This window comes from Medicago sativa, chromosome 3, assembly GCF_051527215.1.
Source record: "Medicago sativa cultivar Bolivia chromosome 3, Bolivia_mono, whole genome shotgun sequence".
NCBI lineage: Eukaryota > Viridiplantae > Streptophyta > Magnoliopsida > Fabales > Fabaceae > Medicago > Medicago sativa.
In genome coordinates, this window is record NC_140751.1 from 58,800,005 (window position 1) to 58,816,587 (window position 16,583).

Consider the following 16,583-nt stretch of genomic DNA (forward strand, 5'->3'; position numbering starts at 1 on the left):
TCCTGTGCTGGACTTGAATCAATGTGGTAACAATTTGTTATTCTCTTTTTATGCAGGGCGCTAGAAGGCCTACTCAAGGAGCAGCAAGGATGATCTTTAATTTCCTGTTTTCTGTATCACTCAGTTTCTTAAGGTTGTACCAGCGCCGCTCCTCCTGTTTAGCTCGCTGTCGTCTTGAATATTTTGTCGTTGAGGTAATTTTCTCTCATCATTTTTATTCATGTGCAATTCCTTTTCTTTTGAGGATAGTTGGTTTATCTTCAATTGTTGACCTTTTTCTTAATGTGTATCTGAATGGCTAAAATGGATTATTGATTCGTTTGAGGTACAAATTGTTTTCTTAATTTGCTTTGGAATAGTGAGTTTTAGGACTGTTCTTCATCGACAACATGGTTTGGGCTACAATTACATTGATGTTGTCCCTCCTCACTATTGCAGATTCAAGTGTGTATTGTCTTTAATATTCATCCAAATTCCCTCCTCTACAAATTATGTAAGTTGAATCATCTTTCATTTTCATTTTTTATTTTGTTTTATGGGTTTGATTAGAAACAGTTTAATAATCTTTTTGGGGATTTTTACCAAAAAAATTCCTCAACAATGATTGATAAGGAGGATAATACTTCAGAGCCTTTTGATGCAGAGACAAAAAGTTGGGTATATTGTGTTATTTGAAGCCATCCGAACTATATAAAATTATAAATAGGATTTCACCTTTAATTTATCCCATCAACCTATAAATAGAGTGATCACTCATGACTCTGACATTGAGAAGGGCATATATAACTCCATTTTGCATATTAGTTTTAGTCCTTTTTATTTTTGAAATAATATTAGCTTTAGTCCTTGATATCTAAGTTCTTTGTATATTCCACAACATTTTTTCCCCAATATAATGGAATTGGGGAGCCAAAAAACTATATGTAATAGCACTAATCCTCATTTGAAATATATGAATCTTTTTTTTTTTTTTGCAAAAAAAGTTTAAGTGTGTTTTATTGGATGAATATGAATCTTTTGTTGTTTTTTTTATGCATAAACTTTTGATCATAAAGATAAAATAGGGTGTTGAATAAGTGTTAGGGAATATGAGATGTGTACATGTATCATTGTGTTGTTGTTTCTTACAAGTTAAAGCTGTTTCTTTTTTACTGGTATTAATTTTTTTTCTTTCACATTGACAGATTCATATTGTAGCATTTCAGAAAGAGAATGTAACCAAAAAGCTTTTCAGAAAGAAAAAAGAAATAGGATACTCATAGCATGATTCTCAATGGAAGAAAGATAGTAGCAATGACCAAAAAATAGAAAGTTTAAGCCACTCCACATTATTATTGTTGAGATTCTGAAATGGAAAATTTTATTGTTTAATGGTAAAAAAATGGGAAATTCTTTGTATATATCTTTAAACTTAATACATATATTTAAACTTATATATAAATAATTATTCTTCTGGATTATATAATTGACTTTAAGCCTCAATGTGGAATCTCTAACAATCGGTTTAGTCATCATCCAAAAAAGTACATGGGTACCATACCAACTATAAATGGTTGTTTAAAGGGATCCTACTGTAAACTGAAAAAAGGACATCACCAATTTTACTTCAAATTTTAGTTAATATCAGTAAAATATGTGGTTTTTTATAGTTAACGGGTCTTAATTATTAGTTATAGTTCTACTTATTTTGATTTTCGAGATCATGCTAACATGTGTGTTAATTTTCCTTTTAAAAAAAATATTTTCCTAACTTTTGTTATCAAAAAGCAAACAAATAAGCTTAATAAATTACTCCCTCCGGTCACATTTATAAACAAAAAATCACTTTTTAGATTCATTCAATACTTAATGTATTTGGTCAATATATAGACCAAATTCATTATTTATTCAAGGGTTAATAGTGTTTTTCACCCCTGTAATATAGGCCATTTCCGGTTTTCGCCCTTGTAAAATTTTCGGTTTGATTTGCACCCTCGTAAAAAAAAAAAAAAACCGGAAAACAGCACTCCCATCTCCAACTCAGCAGATTCGCTTATGTGCCGCTGAGTTGGCTTTTTTTTCATTTTTTATTTTTTTTAAATTGGCCACATCAGATTTTATTATTAAAATATTTGATATTTAATTTTTAAAAATAAAAAAATATTTAAAAAATTGAAAATTAATTTTTGAAAATAAAAAAATTGTAAAAATTAGAAAAAAATCAGGAATTTTTTTTACAGATTTTTTTTAAAAAAAATCTGGAAATGTTTTTTATTACCAAATTTTTTTCTTTGTATAAAAAAACCAACTTTTTCCAATATTTTATAAAAATTATGGAATAAAATTTACGAAAAAAAATTTGAATTTATCCTAAATTTTTTCCAGAAATTTATTTTCGAAAAAAATTTGAATTTAAAAAATTATAAAAAAAACTATTATGATTTTTTTTCGAAATTTAAAAAATTAGAAAAAAAATCAGAAAATATAACCAAATTTTTCTAAAATTAAAAAGATTTAAAAAATTCTGGAATTTAATTTTCAAAATACAGAAAAAGTAAATTTTCAAATTAAAAAAAGTCAGATTTTTTAAAAAAATTCTTGAAAAAAATTTAATTTTTGAGAATCTAGATACAAATTTAGAGGGTTTTATAAAAGTCGTGGAAATCATTTTTCCTAGAATTCAGCACTTCCTTAGAGGAGGTTGAAATCATAAATCTTATAAAAAATCTGAATTTTTTCTATATTTGTATACAGATTTTTTAAAAAAATTCAGATTTTTTTTTCAAAAAATCTGACCTCTTTTGTAATTTTGAAAATTAAATTGCAGAATTTTATAAAATCTTTTTAATTTAAAAAAATCTGATTATATTTTCTGATTTTTTCTAATTTTTGAAAAAAAATCTAATTTTTTTTCGATTTTTAAATTTTTTGGAAACAAATATGACTATTTTTCTATTTTTTTATATTTCAGAATCTGAATTTTTTAAAAATTATTTTTCGATTTTTTAAATTTTTTGAAAAAATCTGAATATTTTTATTATTTTTTGGATTTTTTTATTTTTTAAAATTTATTTTCAAATATTTTAAAAATAAAAATCTGATGTGGAATTTTTTTTGACACGTGGCCATTTAAAAAAAATAAAAAATGAAAAAAAAAAGTCAAGTCAGCGCCACGTAAGCGAATCTGCTGTGTTGGAGGGGGGAGGGGTGTTTTCTGGAAAAAAAAAATTTTACGAGGGTGCAAATCAAACCGAAAATTTTACAAGGGCGAAAACCGGAAATGGCCTATATTACAGGGGTGAAAAACACTATTAACCCTTTATTCAATGAACCTAAAAAGTGTATTTTTGCTTATAAATGTGACCGGGGGAGTGTGTTTTTGGATCTGCTAAAAGTAAATAGATGTTTTGGTAAGATTCAAATGTTATGAAGATTTTTATTTTTATTGCAACATTTATCTCTATTAATTTCTTTTGTAATTTTTAATAGTGTCAACCTGTTTTGTAATTTTAAATTTTTGACATTTCACCATCAAATAATGACCATAACCGATGAAATCAATTTTCAATTCATTTTATTTTTTAATTTTTATATGACTTCTATTAAACTATATATATTTACATTGTTGCGACTTATTGTTTAACTTCTTCTTGGAAAGACCCGTGCGGTAGCACGGGTCAAGAGTCTAGTGTTAATAAAGTTCTTCCTTTACCACAGAGTTCGGTAGGTAAATCTTCTGGATTTAAATGAACTCGAGAGTTATATATGAATTTCTTGAGATTTAAGAAGGATGGAGCGATTGCAAACGGGGCTCAATCCCCGAATTCGAGATTGCCATTCGGTGAAATTGAAGTTCTTCAGGAAAATTTGGACTCGTCAAGAGACATATAGTTTCAATAGACGTGGTTGATGTGGAAATTTTATCCGGAAATTTCCCCTTAAAATAGGTTACACTTCCTACATTTATTCATTTAGATATAGACATAATTTATCTTCCCCTTAAAATAGTTTCTTTTGAGGTCTAGTTTCTTTTGTGTTTTTTCAAAGCAGTGGTTTTCATGAAAGAAGTTGATTTAGAACTAGAAGTAAATACTTTAGAGACAAAACTGATGGATGAAGTATGGAAATGATGGTAGAAGACTCTTGCTCGTTATACAAGACATATCCATAAACTGAAAAAGCAAAGGCCTTAAGCTCATTTTCTTTTGTAATTTGACAAAACAAACAGGTCATGGTTTATAAGGCAAAGTCTACACATACATTGCCATATTATCAAGTCAAGATGAAGGATTTGCAAAATGCATATTTCATTGTTTGTTATTATCTCTCATCATAAAATGTATATAGTGAAATTTGATTTGTTTTTCTATTTTCAAAAGCATGTTAATAGAGACATCTATATATTATCCGTTTGGCAAGTTTTGGCGTGTTATATTGCATATGTTAGGGGTTTCTTTTTGCATGATGTCTATGAATCTTAAGATAAAGATTTGGAACTGCAGCGGGCAAGTTTGTCTCTATTGACTTAAACTCTTGTGAGAACATGTTGAAGTTTTGTAACATTGTATGTTCAAGATGATAGTGCATTTACAAGTATTAATTTAAGATTTAAGATAATATACAGTTGCATTAGACCATCCACAACAGAGCACCTCTAAATTGGGTGCTTAAATGGGTCTCCTATGTCTACATCATTAATTTTACTGTAATACTTAATAAGCACCAATTTTTTTCAACCCGACACCTCAAAAGAATTTTTTTTTTTTATAAGCATGGAAAGAGGACAGGCATTAGGAGACATCATCGACATCCCAACTAGGTTGGAACCCCGAGATACCTCCATCCTATGCCGCCAATCTCGAAAAACTTATTAAAAAAGGGGGAAAATAAAATTACAAAAGGAGGGGGGACTATACCAAAACCCTCCAAAAAAAACAGCTAAAAATAGAAAAAGAAACAGAAAAACAACAAAACAGCCCAAAAATAGATTAAGGGAATCTATAATTAGGTAACCCACAGCTGACCCTAAAAAAAAAAAAAAAAAAAACAATCTTCACCTCATCTGGAAGAAGAGTTCGAGAGAAAATTCATTGAGCAGCGGTTGAGTGTCACCCCGTGCATGGGATTTGGATGGCTGTTTTGATAAGATGTGTTGTACCTTAAGCTTCTGTTTCTGATTTCGTGTAAGAACAGGCATGAAACCATCAGTTGCTTCAGCTGCTAATCTTGCATCATAAGCACGGACTCGTTCCCACAAATCTAAACCATGCTGGATATTCTTGCTAGGATGAACCTCCTGTCTTTGCAAAATGACCACATTTTGTTCCTTTGTCGTGGGCATACCCCCATCAACCACGCTTGATGCTTCGGTAACCATAGGTGATTTCAAGGCTTGTGAAACAGCAAGAACATCATCTATACCATCCAGAGACCCATCAGAGTTCTCAAGTGTAACAATTGGAGGATCAATGAGAGATATATCGTGATGGTCTTTGAAACAAACATATACCTCATGCATGTCATCATGCTCAACTGGGGATGGTCGTGCAACACTCTCACGAGCACCCTTGGGACTCTCCACCAGCTCCCGTGGGCTCACATGATCATGTACCACACCATCCTGAAGAGGTTCAGAAAAATCATCGACCTTGGGGTTCTCCAACACCTCCCGAGATGTCTGATTTGTTTGTGCCACTCCGTCAGGTAGTATGTCCTCACGCCCAAGAGGGGATGAGTGTGTATCGCGCTCATTAGAACCCTTAGGACTCTCCACCAGCTCCGTCGGGCTCACAAGATTATGATCCACACTATCCAGAAACGGATTAGTAACATCAGTCATCTTGGGGTTCTCCAATAGCTCCCGTGATGTCTGATACGACCTCCCCACTTCTACGGGTTGCACGTCATCGTGCGCTACAAGGGAAACAACCTCCTCCAACACAGTACTAGTCAAAGGTAACTCATCAGTCGAAATACGGTCAATACGGTCAAAAACATTATGAAGCGGAAAACTGAACGAATTTGAGGCAATGTCTGAAACCGGCACTACAGGTAAAGAAACCGAAATTGATTGAGTAATAGTGTTGACTGGAATCTGAGAAGATGTAGCCTGTGTTGTTTGAGGAACTGGGACCATAGTCCTGGAAGTGGTTGTAACCGTGGAATTGACAGAAATAGGAATCCACGATCCATTACATCCAATAGCCGAAGTAGAGGCACCCTCACCATTAGATTAGGGGGCGCCACAACAGTTTCTTTGGCCGGTTGTTTCCCACGATCCACTTTCTCTTTGGCAGCTTGCGGATTTAACCATCTACAAGTGGTGATATTATGCCCAATTGAGTAACAATGATGGCAAAACAAAGGTCTCCGTTCACATTGTACCTCCACCATGAACGCAAAACCATCACGTTCCACAAGAACCTCATCATATGCTTTCTTAGATAAATCAATGTCCACTAAAATGCGAGCATAATGACCAAAGGAACGATTTCTAGTTGGTCCGTCGATATCTATAGGAGTACCAACTCCACTTGCAATTTCCATCAAGGTTCTCTCCCGCCAATACTCTTGTGGTAGCTCCACCAAACGAATCCAAAGCGAAGCATGAGTCTGTTTCTGCGTCAAAAGTTTAAAGTCTTTGGTCCATTGTGAAAATCTCAACAAACCAGGCTTGAGATTTACCGTCCCTGTTGCCCATATTTTCTTTAAATCCTCCGCCGAGTCAAAATGAAAGTCATAATACCCCTTGCCAAGAGGCACCATTTTCCATCCTGCCATTGTCTTCCAAGTCTTATCAATTTTAATCCTGAGATCACGTGTCGAATAAGGTTTGTCTCCTTTGTTAAGAGTCAACCGAGCCCTTAACACCTTCCGACAATCTTCTACTCCCTTACGGTATTCCTCCTGGCAGATTTTGATGCTCAACGCACCACCTTTAATGCATGGAGAAGGGAAGGGTTTGTCATCAATTACCGTCTTCCCCGCAAGAGCTGCTGCAAAGGACACTGCTAGTGCTGAAAAAGGTTGTTCTGTTATTGCCAAGTCCGTTGTTGATGCTGGAATAGATTGGTGCACCATAGCTGACGTAGGTGCAGCTTCAGAAACACATGGACATTGGCACTCGTAGGCCATGGGAGCTGCCTTAGGCGATTCCACAAACAGTTGGTGGGCAGCAAGCAACAACCAGCATATGGAGAATAGATGAAACAACGAACCAGTAGAGCAATCTAAAACGGAAGTATGATTGAGCCAGGCTAATGTAATTGAGTTATAAATAACTCCACACAATTGGTGGTGATGATGCACGCAAACCAACTCTCCAACAATGGTGTTGGCTAACAAAGCAATACCACGTATTGAAATATCCACCAATTTGGAATCATAAAAGAAAGCCAATCTTGCTAATTCAATATGTGTCACACGATCCGGCCAAATTTTAATATGGGTGAAGATATGTGTCACAACATTCCTTTTGGCTATCTACAAAATTCTTATTACGAACTATGCCTTAATAGTTTCACCTGCGCATAATGTTCTTTTCAACAAAACAGAATTCATGGAAGCATCTCTAAATTAGTTATTCACCTCAAAAGAAATTATTAAATAGGTCCCACAAATAATTCTATATCATTACATTTCAACAAAATTTATTTAATTTATTAAGATTTATTTTATTTTATTTTGACAAAAATTTATGAAGATTTATTAAATAGAACCAACAAAAAATGAAGAGAGAGAGGGTGCTTCCATAACCACACTTCTCCATAGGCACCCATATATTTTACTCCACAATGGGGGTGCCTATTTAATGTGGTGCTAAATAGGTTAAACACTCACCATTGTGGATGGTCTTACACTGATCAGATTAGTCAACAATTATGTGTCCATTAGGTTTTTTTTTTTGTTTGCTAAAGGAAAAATGACTTCTATTTGTAAGAACACCAATTTCATTCAATCGAATTAATAGAAAAACAAAATTGAAAAGGATGAATATGTAAACAAACTCATTAATTATAAAAAAAAATGACAAAATCAAAGTGATCGAAACACATGAATTTAGATATAGATTGAAGATGATTTGTCAATTTGAATAAAACGAATGTTGCAACAACAACAGCGCACCAAAATGCCAAACAAAAATGTTGCACCTAGACAATAAAATCATGGAAAAACATGAAAGAAAAATAAGATTTATGTGAAAATAACTTGGATATAAAAATATGCAAAAGAATGATTTGTGAATGTCTAAAATATAGCCCGAAACCACCATTTTATGTGGATAATGAAGAAGGAAGAAAAGAGTAAAGAGATAGTTGTGAGAGAGATGACTCCACTTATACAAATGTCATTTCAATTAGTATCAATAATAATATTGACAACAATATATACTAGTAACAAAAAAGAAAAATAATAATGATTTTTTTTTACCATGAAATTGGTATGAAATTTTCATTGTCGCATAACATAGAATGCCATATTTTAATATTTGTTGAGGAACTTGTGGGACACATAAGATGAGTTCTTTCCTTTCAATCGGATTTTAATTTTCATTGAAAAACTTGTGAAACACACGATCAGATACGTATATGAGCTAGTAGTCGAACCCCTAACCATATGTTTAAGGAATTTAAGTTCCTTGAATAAATTCCTTATTAGTAAATAATAATTATTTTTGTACAATAGATTGATGTCATAGATGAAAAATTATGATTTTTTACTTTAGACTAAATCCAAAATAAAACTTACAAAGATCAAAATCAACTATATTTAGAGATATAAAAAAATATATATTCAAATTAATTAGGTTTGCTTTACTTTTAATTGTATATTTACAATATTTAATTTTTGGATGAAATTAAGAGTCTGTATATCACAACTTATTTTGTGAAAAAATCACTAAATTTTTAAAATAATAACTTCTAAAAAAATCATTTGTTTGCTACAAATTTATTTAAAAACGAACAATTGAAAATAATTTAAAACTATTTCAAATGAGAAGCTTTTTCAAATAGCATAGTTTAAAAATAAATTCAAACATAGTTTTTTTAAGCTTAAAATGAGTATATGTGGTTAAGTTAGAAGAAACGTGTATCATATAATCCAAGGATGTAAATAAACATAGTTTTATTTACATTTCAACTACGAATTGGCTTTAACCAATTTTTAATTGGGTTTAACTCGGTTGTGCAAAATATAGAACGTATGTTAATGTAGAACTGAGTTTGTACATAGAACTTTTTTTTTTTATACGCATTATCGAGGATATTTTTGAGCTTGAAGTTTGTCTCAATCCTGATGAATTTTCTGACTAAGCTCAACTTTTTTCATATAAAATAATTCAATAATTCTATTTTGACAATTTCTTAGTTGTTCAACAAAACATACATATATATACATTTGAATTTTTTTTTTAAAGAATATACATTTGAATTTTTAATTACAAACACATTTTCATATCTCTCCGGTCACAACAACAATTATAAATAATGTAAACAAGAATTTAATTCAAGTGGTTAATAAGGTTCATCAAATGATGAATTGTTCAAGAGAAATTGAATTCGATTTTTAGATCAAACAATTCATCAAACTTTAGCTACCCCTTGTTCGAACTTTGGATTATCAAATTCATTTTTTCTAGAAACCGAAGAGTTAACACCAAAAAACAATTATAAATAATATAATATTTTTAGGAAAAAAGTTTATAGCATTTCATTAATCAAAATGTGTTCAACATAACGTGACATTTCAACCAATATTTGAAAACTAGCTGATAGTATAGCCGCATGAGCTAAGATATAGACAACCTCATTTGTTTTCTTTGAACAAACTCATCAGTGGAGTTTTCATAAAATTTGACTAAAGAGAGCTTTCTGTTATCTATAATATCCCTAAACTCAGTTACATCATGTTTTGAGGACATGAATATATCCACTACCCTCTTAGAGTGGAGCTCGAAGTCAACATGCCCCAATTTTAAATCACTGATCCATCTTAAAGCTGAACGTTTTTCCTATACAAACGTTATAAATTAAAAATTCAGTTTTTTCCGAAACAAATGCACATATATCATCTCTAAATATAGAAAAAATACATCAATATTACATTTGAATCTACGAGATTTGGTTCCATTTCACAATTCATGTTCTTATATTAAATAAGATTGTCAATTTTAAATTCTTCAAAAAATATTTTTAAAAATAATATTTCTTTCAAATAATAATAATATTTATCAAAAATAAAAACATTACTCAAAATAATTTTATTCATAAACATGTCCCCACTTCTCATTGCCTTCTATTACCTCCTCCTCCCCCCTACATTGGATGCACATCTGCTTCCCTCTGCAACTCTCTCCATTTCTATGGCAATTTCAACCTATCCTCTTTCTTCTTCTTCTTCTCTAATCTCACTCTCTCTTCCAACCTCTCACTCAACGCCCTCTTTCTCCACTCTTCCACTCTCAACACCACCTACTTTACTCAAGATTTTGCTATAAAGTCTCAATCTTTTTGTTGTAAACTTTCCTTTTCTTTCTCAACTTGGATACCCTTTTGGCCATTTTGTCGATTCTAATCTATTTTGCACTCAAAACTTCTTCTTGTTGGGTTTTTTCAGCTTCTAGATCAGTTTTCAGAAGGGTTTTTCTCTGATCTGATTGTAGACATAGGCTTTTGTAGCTTTGGACAATTCAGTAGATCTTCTATTTTTGCAGAAGATCCTGTCTTTTCCGAGGCTTGTGAGTTTAGGTGATGTTTTTCTTTGATTGCCAAATCCATTTTTAATATTTCAGATTTTGTTTTTTGTTAGATTTCATTTGGAAAGACATGTGTGTTTAATTAAGGTTCCTGATTGTACTGTGATTTTGAGGATTTTGGTTAGTTTTATGTTGTAAGCATCTTTGTATTTTCCTAGGTAGCTGTTCTTAGGTTTGATGTAACTGAGGTTTTTTAGAGGGTTAATGATGTTAGTATGCTATAAGGTTCTTACTTTGTGACAAATGAATTAAGGGTCTAGATTGGACCCTATACCACTTTTTGAAATCTAGTGTGTATCTAGTGTTGGTATTCTCTTTAAGATGTCGATAGACGATCTGTGTTTTGTGGAATGGAAAGAGCATTTTGTTTCACAAGAGCGTGGCCATCGTATAGTTCACTATTACCTAAAGGATTCTGCCGGGGAATCATTCCTTGCAGTTGTCGGCACTGAGAGGAGTGTTAGACACATGTGCTATGTTATTGCAGAGGAGTTCTTGGAAATTTGTGGAATGGAAATTCCACCTGGTTTCAAATGGAGATCTAGAAGAGAGGTGGTTGATTGGCTGACGTCGATGTTATCAAAGCAGCATCTACATGAAGATAGAAGTGGTAAGTTGATGTTTCTTATTTCTACTGATCTATTCAGTTGTCGCCATATATAATTGTTTTGATCATTGTAGTGTTGTCAATTGCGAAAAAGAACAGTTTATTCAAATTCCGCTACGCATCAGTATTGCTGCTGTAGCCTCTATTTGACATCATTTTATACTAAATAGCGTATTGTGGAACAATGTTGATTTGTTTAGATTTTGCGACGCTATCACTTAGTGGGATAAGACTTGGTTGTTGTTGTTGTCATATAGAACTAAAGCGCCGCAATTGCTGCTATTTAACAACACTTGACCATTGTAGGTTGAACAATAATTTGTAAAATAATAATATAAGGATGTGATAGTTTTATCATAAAACTTTTATGTGATACAATCGATTGATATAGACTTATAAACAATGATATCTGCTTTTGTCTGAAACAGCAACAATATTGATATGGTTCGATAAATATTTTTGTCATTATTTGTAGTAGAAGAGAAGTACATAACACTTAATGTTTAAGTAAATTTATCAGTTTTTTGGATTTCAAATTACAGTATGGCCTGCTCATAATTTGGCACTAGCTCATAAGATCGCAAATGGCAGTGTCAAAGAAGTTAGTGCACGAATGGTGGATGACAAGGTATTTCCCTTTTTGTTTATTTTTCCTTATTCTCATTTTCTCTATTTCCATCTACTGTTTCTGATGAATATTTTTAACGCATGCATACTCTTTCTCAGGACATTCCAAAGAGTAACTCCAAATTATCCAATTCAGACATCGTTTGGTCAGGACTTGCGTGGACATGTGGCAAACAACTCAAACATTATCCTGCTTTTTGCAGAAATGGGATCCAAATTGGGGTAAGAAGCCCTTGAACTAAAAATCAAGAGAATTTTAATCGTTTTGTTTGTAAAACAAAGATAATACTTATGTTGTTTTTTAATCTCATGTTTACATTCTTTCTCATACTCAGATTCAATCCTTTGTTTTCGTCATGGGCAATGGAGAGAACCATTATGTTGCTTATTTGGAGGATATGTATGAAGATAGGAGGGGGCAGAAAAAGGTTAAAGTAAGGTGGTTTCACCACAATCAGGAAGTCAAGGGTGCAATTCCAGTACGAAATACTCATCCACGAGAAGTTTTCATCACATCATATTCTCAAGTCATCAGTGCAGAGTGTGTTGATGGACCTGCCGCAGTCTTAACTCGGGAACACTTCGAAAAATGCACACCTTATTTTTCCCCCTCTTCAACAGACAGAATACATCTGTGCTTTAGGCAATTAAAAGGCAACAAAGTCAAGCCCTTTGACTTAAGCAAACTGCGTGGCTACTATACTCAGCCAGCTCTTTCTTCCTTGCACGTTGATACTATCCACAACCCCGAGTCTCTCAGCAACAGCCTCACAGGAGAAGATGAAGATTTGGATGTTGGTGATGATGCAAAGCGAGGAGCCAAGAGGAGTAGAAGTGCTAAGGGTTCTCCTCAGTCTTCTAACGGTCGAGAAGGGGTTAGGAAGTTGATTAGGAGTAATCCAATGATGGGATACCAAACTTTCCAAGTTGTAAATTATGCAAGGCCGGATAGGAGATTGCTTTCTCTGAAAAAGGTTGATTGTCAACCTTGGTTTGATCCCACATACAAGGTTGATGACAAGATAGAGGTACTCTGTCAAGATAGTGGTATCCGAGGCTGCTGGTTCAGGTGTACAATTGTACAGGTAGCTCGGAAACAGCTGAAAGTCCAATATGATGATGTTCAAGATGAAGATGGAAGTGGAAATCTTGAGGTACAATCAAACTTTTGAGATGTTCTAATTTCATTTTTTGTCAGTACTTGGAGCTATATTTCACATTTGCATAAATAATGGGTGTTCCTATTTAAGGTTTTATCTTGATAGAAGAACGGTATAATGCTTTAAAAGCTTTTGCTATGACTGAATCTAGAGAAAAGCTGAATTCATTGATGATTGATGGTCTACTTTAAGCAATCTTACTTTGCATTCACAATTTGATTCCACGACACAAATTTTTTCCCTCCTAGTCATGTGGTAGCAATTCCAGTTGTTGTACTTGTTCCAAGGCTTCTCTTATTTAAAGTAATAAATGTTATTTATTCACTGTTTTTTCTGTATGGAAGCATACACTATTAGTTTAAGCTTAACGTGGAATTTAGACATGCTGGACTAATCATTGTTTCGATATTCAACTGAAATATACTATTCTTGGCATTGGCGGAGCCACATAGTGGCCAGGGGGTTCAACTGCACCTTCTCAACTTTTCAAATTTTCACCTATTTTTCTATATTTTCGTTGTCTTGAACCCCCTCAAAATTAAGCCTTGGACCATATTGCATTGACTGTCTCCTCTCTCACTAGGAAAAAGTTGGCAAAGTTGTGTGTGCACACGCTGTGACAGTAATGCAATGCAGATTGCCCAAAGTTTAAGTCAAAGTAAAAATTATCATTTTATACTATAAATTGATGGTAGATTGGAATCAAAACAAAATACCTTGAATGGAAATTAAATCTGGCTATAATAACAAACATGATATCTGTAGTTTCAAGGATATTTAGCATAGAAAATGTATAGGATATTTAGCATTGTGTTTTCAAATTTTAACTGATAAATATTCTATGTTGGAAAAAAATGTAAGATGTGGAAATATTTATAATTTTACTACATTCATCTTTAAATATTGAACTTTTCTATTGTTTCTAAATAGGCAAACAACTATTTTGATCCATGAATGTATGAGACACTCTTACTGTACTCTTTAGATGTATCGAAATTGCAAACACATTTATAGTGCATCTTTTTTTTGGTAATTTTATAGATTAAATTGAACAATGACAAACATATTCTAAGATAAAATTAACTATGTAAAAACTAATTTGATGATCAAAATGATTACTATTTTTGATACATTCAAAGAACAATATGATAACGAAATACACATTTAAGGTAAAAAGTTGGTAGTTCGAAATTTTGAACCCCCAACTCAGGGTCTTGGCAACGCCACTGATTCTTGGTCTCTAATATTCTTTTAAATGACAAAGCTTTACTGCATAAAATCTTTTTGTTCGAACTGAATGGACTCATGTAGTTTAACTGTGCTTGGAAAAATCCGCTTGATCATTTCTTTGAAGTATTACTAGATATAAATAACAGTAGATTATTTAGGCCTGTCTTATACAGCGATTTCAGTTTCTTAGTGCAGTACAAGAGATTCATTTTTCAAATGTAGCTGGTAATGGCCGATAACAATATGTGTCAGAATGGCGAGTAAAATATGATATGGTTTTTTCCCCTAACAATATATCTAGAAAAATGGAGTTAATATTCCCAATGTAAAACAAAATATTCAAAGAAATTATTGTATAAATTCCCTTGATGCATAACAATTACTCTGCTTCCTTTTGAATTCAAATTTTTAATCTTGATCTCCATTTTTTAGGAGTGGATCCCTGCTTTTAAGTTGGCCAAGCCTGATAAACTTGAGATGAGACAACCTGGCCGGTCGACCATCAGGCCAGCTCCACCTCTTGAAGAACAAGAGTTGATTGCCGAGGTTGGAACCGCCGTCGATGCATGGTGGAGTGATGGGTGGTGGGAGGGGGTTATAACTACAATTGACAACTGTGGTGATGACAATGTTCAAGTTTACTTTCCTGGTAAGCTGTTAATTGTCACATTTTTCCCTATAATGCCCTGTTTGGATAAAAAGATTAATTTAGTGCTTATATAGTAAGCGCTTATCATATAATATGCATAAGCTAAATGAAGTCAAACTGTTTTTATATAAGATATAAGCTGTTTTCATAAGCTATCTTAGAAAGTTAATGGGATTATGCTGAAAATAGTTTATGGACGTGTCATATGCTCTCCTAAACAATTTCACAAGTGCTTATGTGAGTAGATAAGTTCGAATAAATCAATTCAAATAGACCCTAAATTTTGTCATCCTTCTCCAATTTGTAATAGAATTATTTTTTGGTATCAGGTGAAAGCTTGCAAATGACAGTACATAAGAAGGACTTAAGAATATCTAGAGATTGGTTAGGCGGCACGTGGGTTAATATAAAGGCAAAGCCTGATATAACCCCAACTATATTAACTGATATTAGCTTTAACACAAACCTCACTTTGTCTCCATCTTTGGAAAAAGATGCAGACTCAGTTGGGTTTGCTAATTCATGTCATGAAGTTCCTGCTGAGAAGTCTAATAAACCTGATATTGTTGAAGAGAAACTTGTATATTGTGGTGTTACTGAAAATGGGGTTTGTGTCCAAGATGATAAACCTCCTTCAGAAAAAAGTACCCAAGTTGGTGATATTGAAGATGATGGTGGTAACAACGACAAGGACAACAGTGAGAGTGGTGATAACAACAATGTTAATAATGAGAATAGCGATGCAAAGGTGATTCGGACTTCTAGTGTTGAGTGTAAAAGTGTAGAACTAATGGAAGTTGCTGTGTAATCAATTTTTTTAGCGACCATTCATAAACATATGATGTTGCTGATCATAGTTTTCAATTGCAAACTGCGGCTGCAATATAATTTTCAATTGCAAACTGCGTCTGCAATATAACAGTGTTAGAGATCTTTGAATGGCATCACTACGACCGTGTTTCTTTGCATTTTACCACAATACGAAGGTTCTCAGCATAATCGCAACCGCAATTTGAAACCTTGGTGCCGATTATAAAGCTTTTGTCATCATCTCATGCTTTGTTGTAATCTGAGTTTTAATGTTAAATTCATAGAAATTAGAATGTAATGTAAATATTAGTTACAAGGGATATGTGGAAGCTGATTGATTTTAACTTGTTTAGTTACCTTCATAGATGTACAGTGTTGAGTGTAATGTAGAAGTCTGTGTTTTTTTCTTCCATTAAGTAGGTTGTGGTAGAAAGAGGTTGTGGTAGAAAGTAGATTTCTTTTGTATAAGACAAATATTGTTGAGTAATTTCATATTCGATAAGATGTTCAACTACAATACTACTATTTGAGTATCTTAAATGCACTATCTATGAATACTCTTTTTATTTTTTTATTTTAAGAAATCGTTGAATACGTTTTCCTTAATTAGTATTATTTTTTTATATAATATATGGTGATGCGTCTTTTATTTATCTTTTTATTTATTTATTTAAGTGCTATCTACAAGTTTGTTACGTTTGGCTCCATCTATGGTGGGAGACTTGAATAGGTCTCCTACCGTAGGTAACATAGTGTTTTTTTTTT

General features: G+C 32.7%; 2 protein-coding genes across 2 annotated transcripts; one reads left to right on the plus strand and one right to left on the minus strand.

Annotated features, from left to right (window-relative positions):
* Nucleotides 1-4,812: 4,812 nt before the first annotated feature.
* On the minus strand, nucleotides 4,813-7,529 carry LOC146938637 (uncharacterized). Its single transcript, XM_085757863.1, has one exon. The coding sequence runs from the start codon at nucleotides 6,113-6,115 to the stop codon at nucleotides 5,033-5,035; it is 1,083 nt and encodes a 360-aa protein (XP_085613989.1). The 5' UTR covers nucleotides 6,116-7,529; the 3' UTR covers nucleotides 4,813-5,032.
* A 2,779-nt stretch (nucleotides 7,530-10,308) lies between these two features.
* On the plus strand, nucleotides 10,309-16,335 carry LOC146938638 (Agenet and bromo-adjacent homology (BAH) domain-containing protein). Its single transcript, XM_085752544.1, has 6 exons — nucleotides 10,309-11,345; nucleotides 11,885-11,970; nucleotides 12,069-12,191; nucleotides 12,305-13,123; nucleotides 14,792-15,008; nucleotides 15,338-16,335. The coding sequence occupies exons 1-6, from the start codon at nucleotides 11,057-11,059 to the stop codon at nucleotides 15,814-15,816; spliced, it is 2,013 nt and encodes a 670-aa protein (XP_085608670.1). The 5' UTR covers nucleotides 10,309-11,056; the 3' UTR covers nucleotides 15,817-16,335.
* Nucleotides 16,336-16,583: the final 248 nt, after the last annotated feature.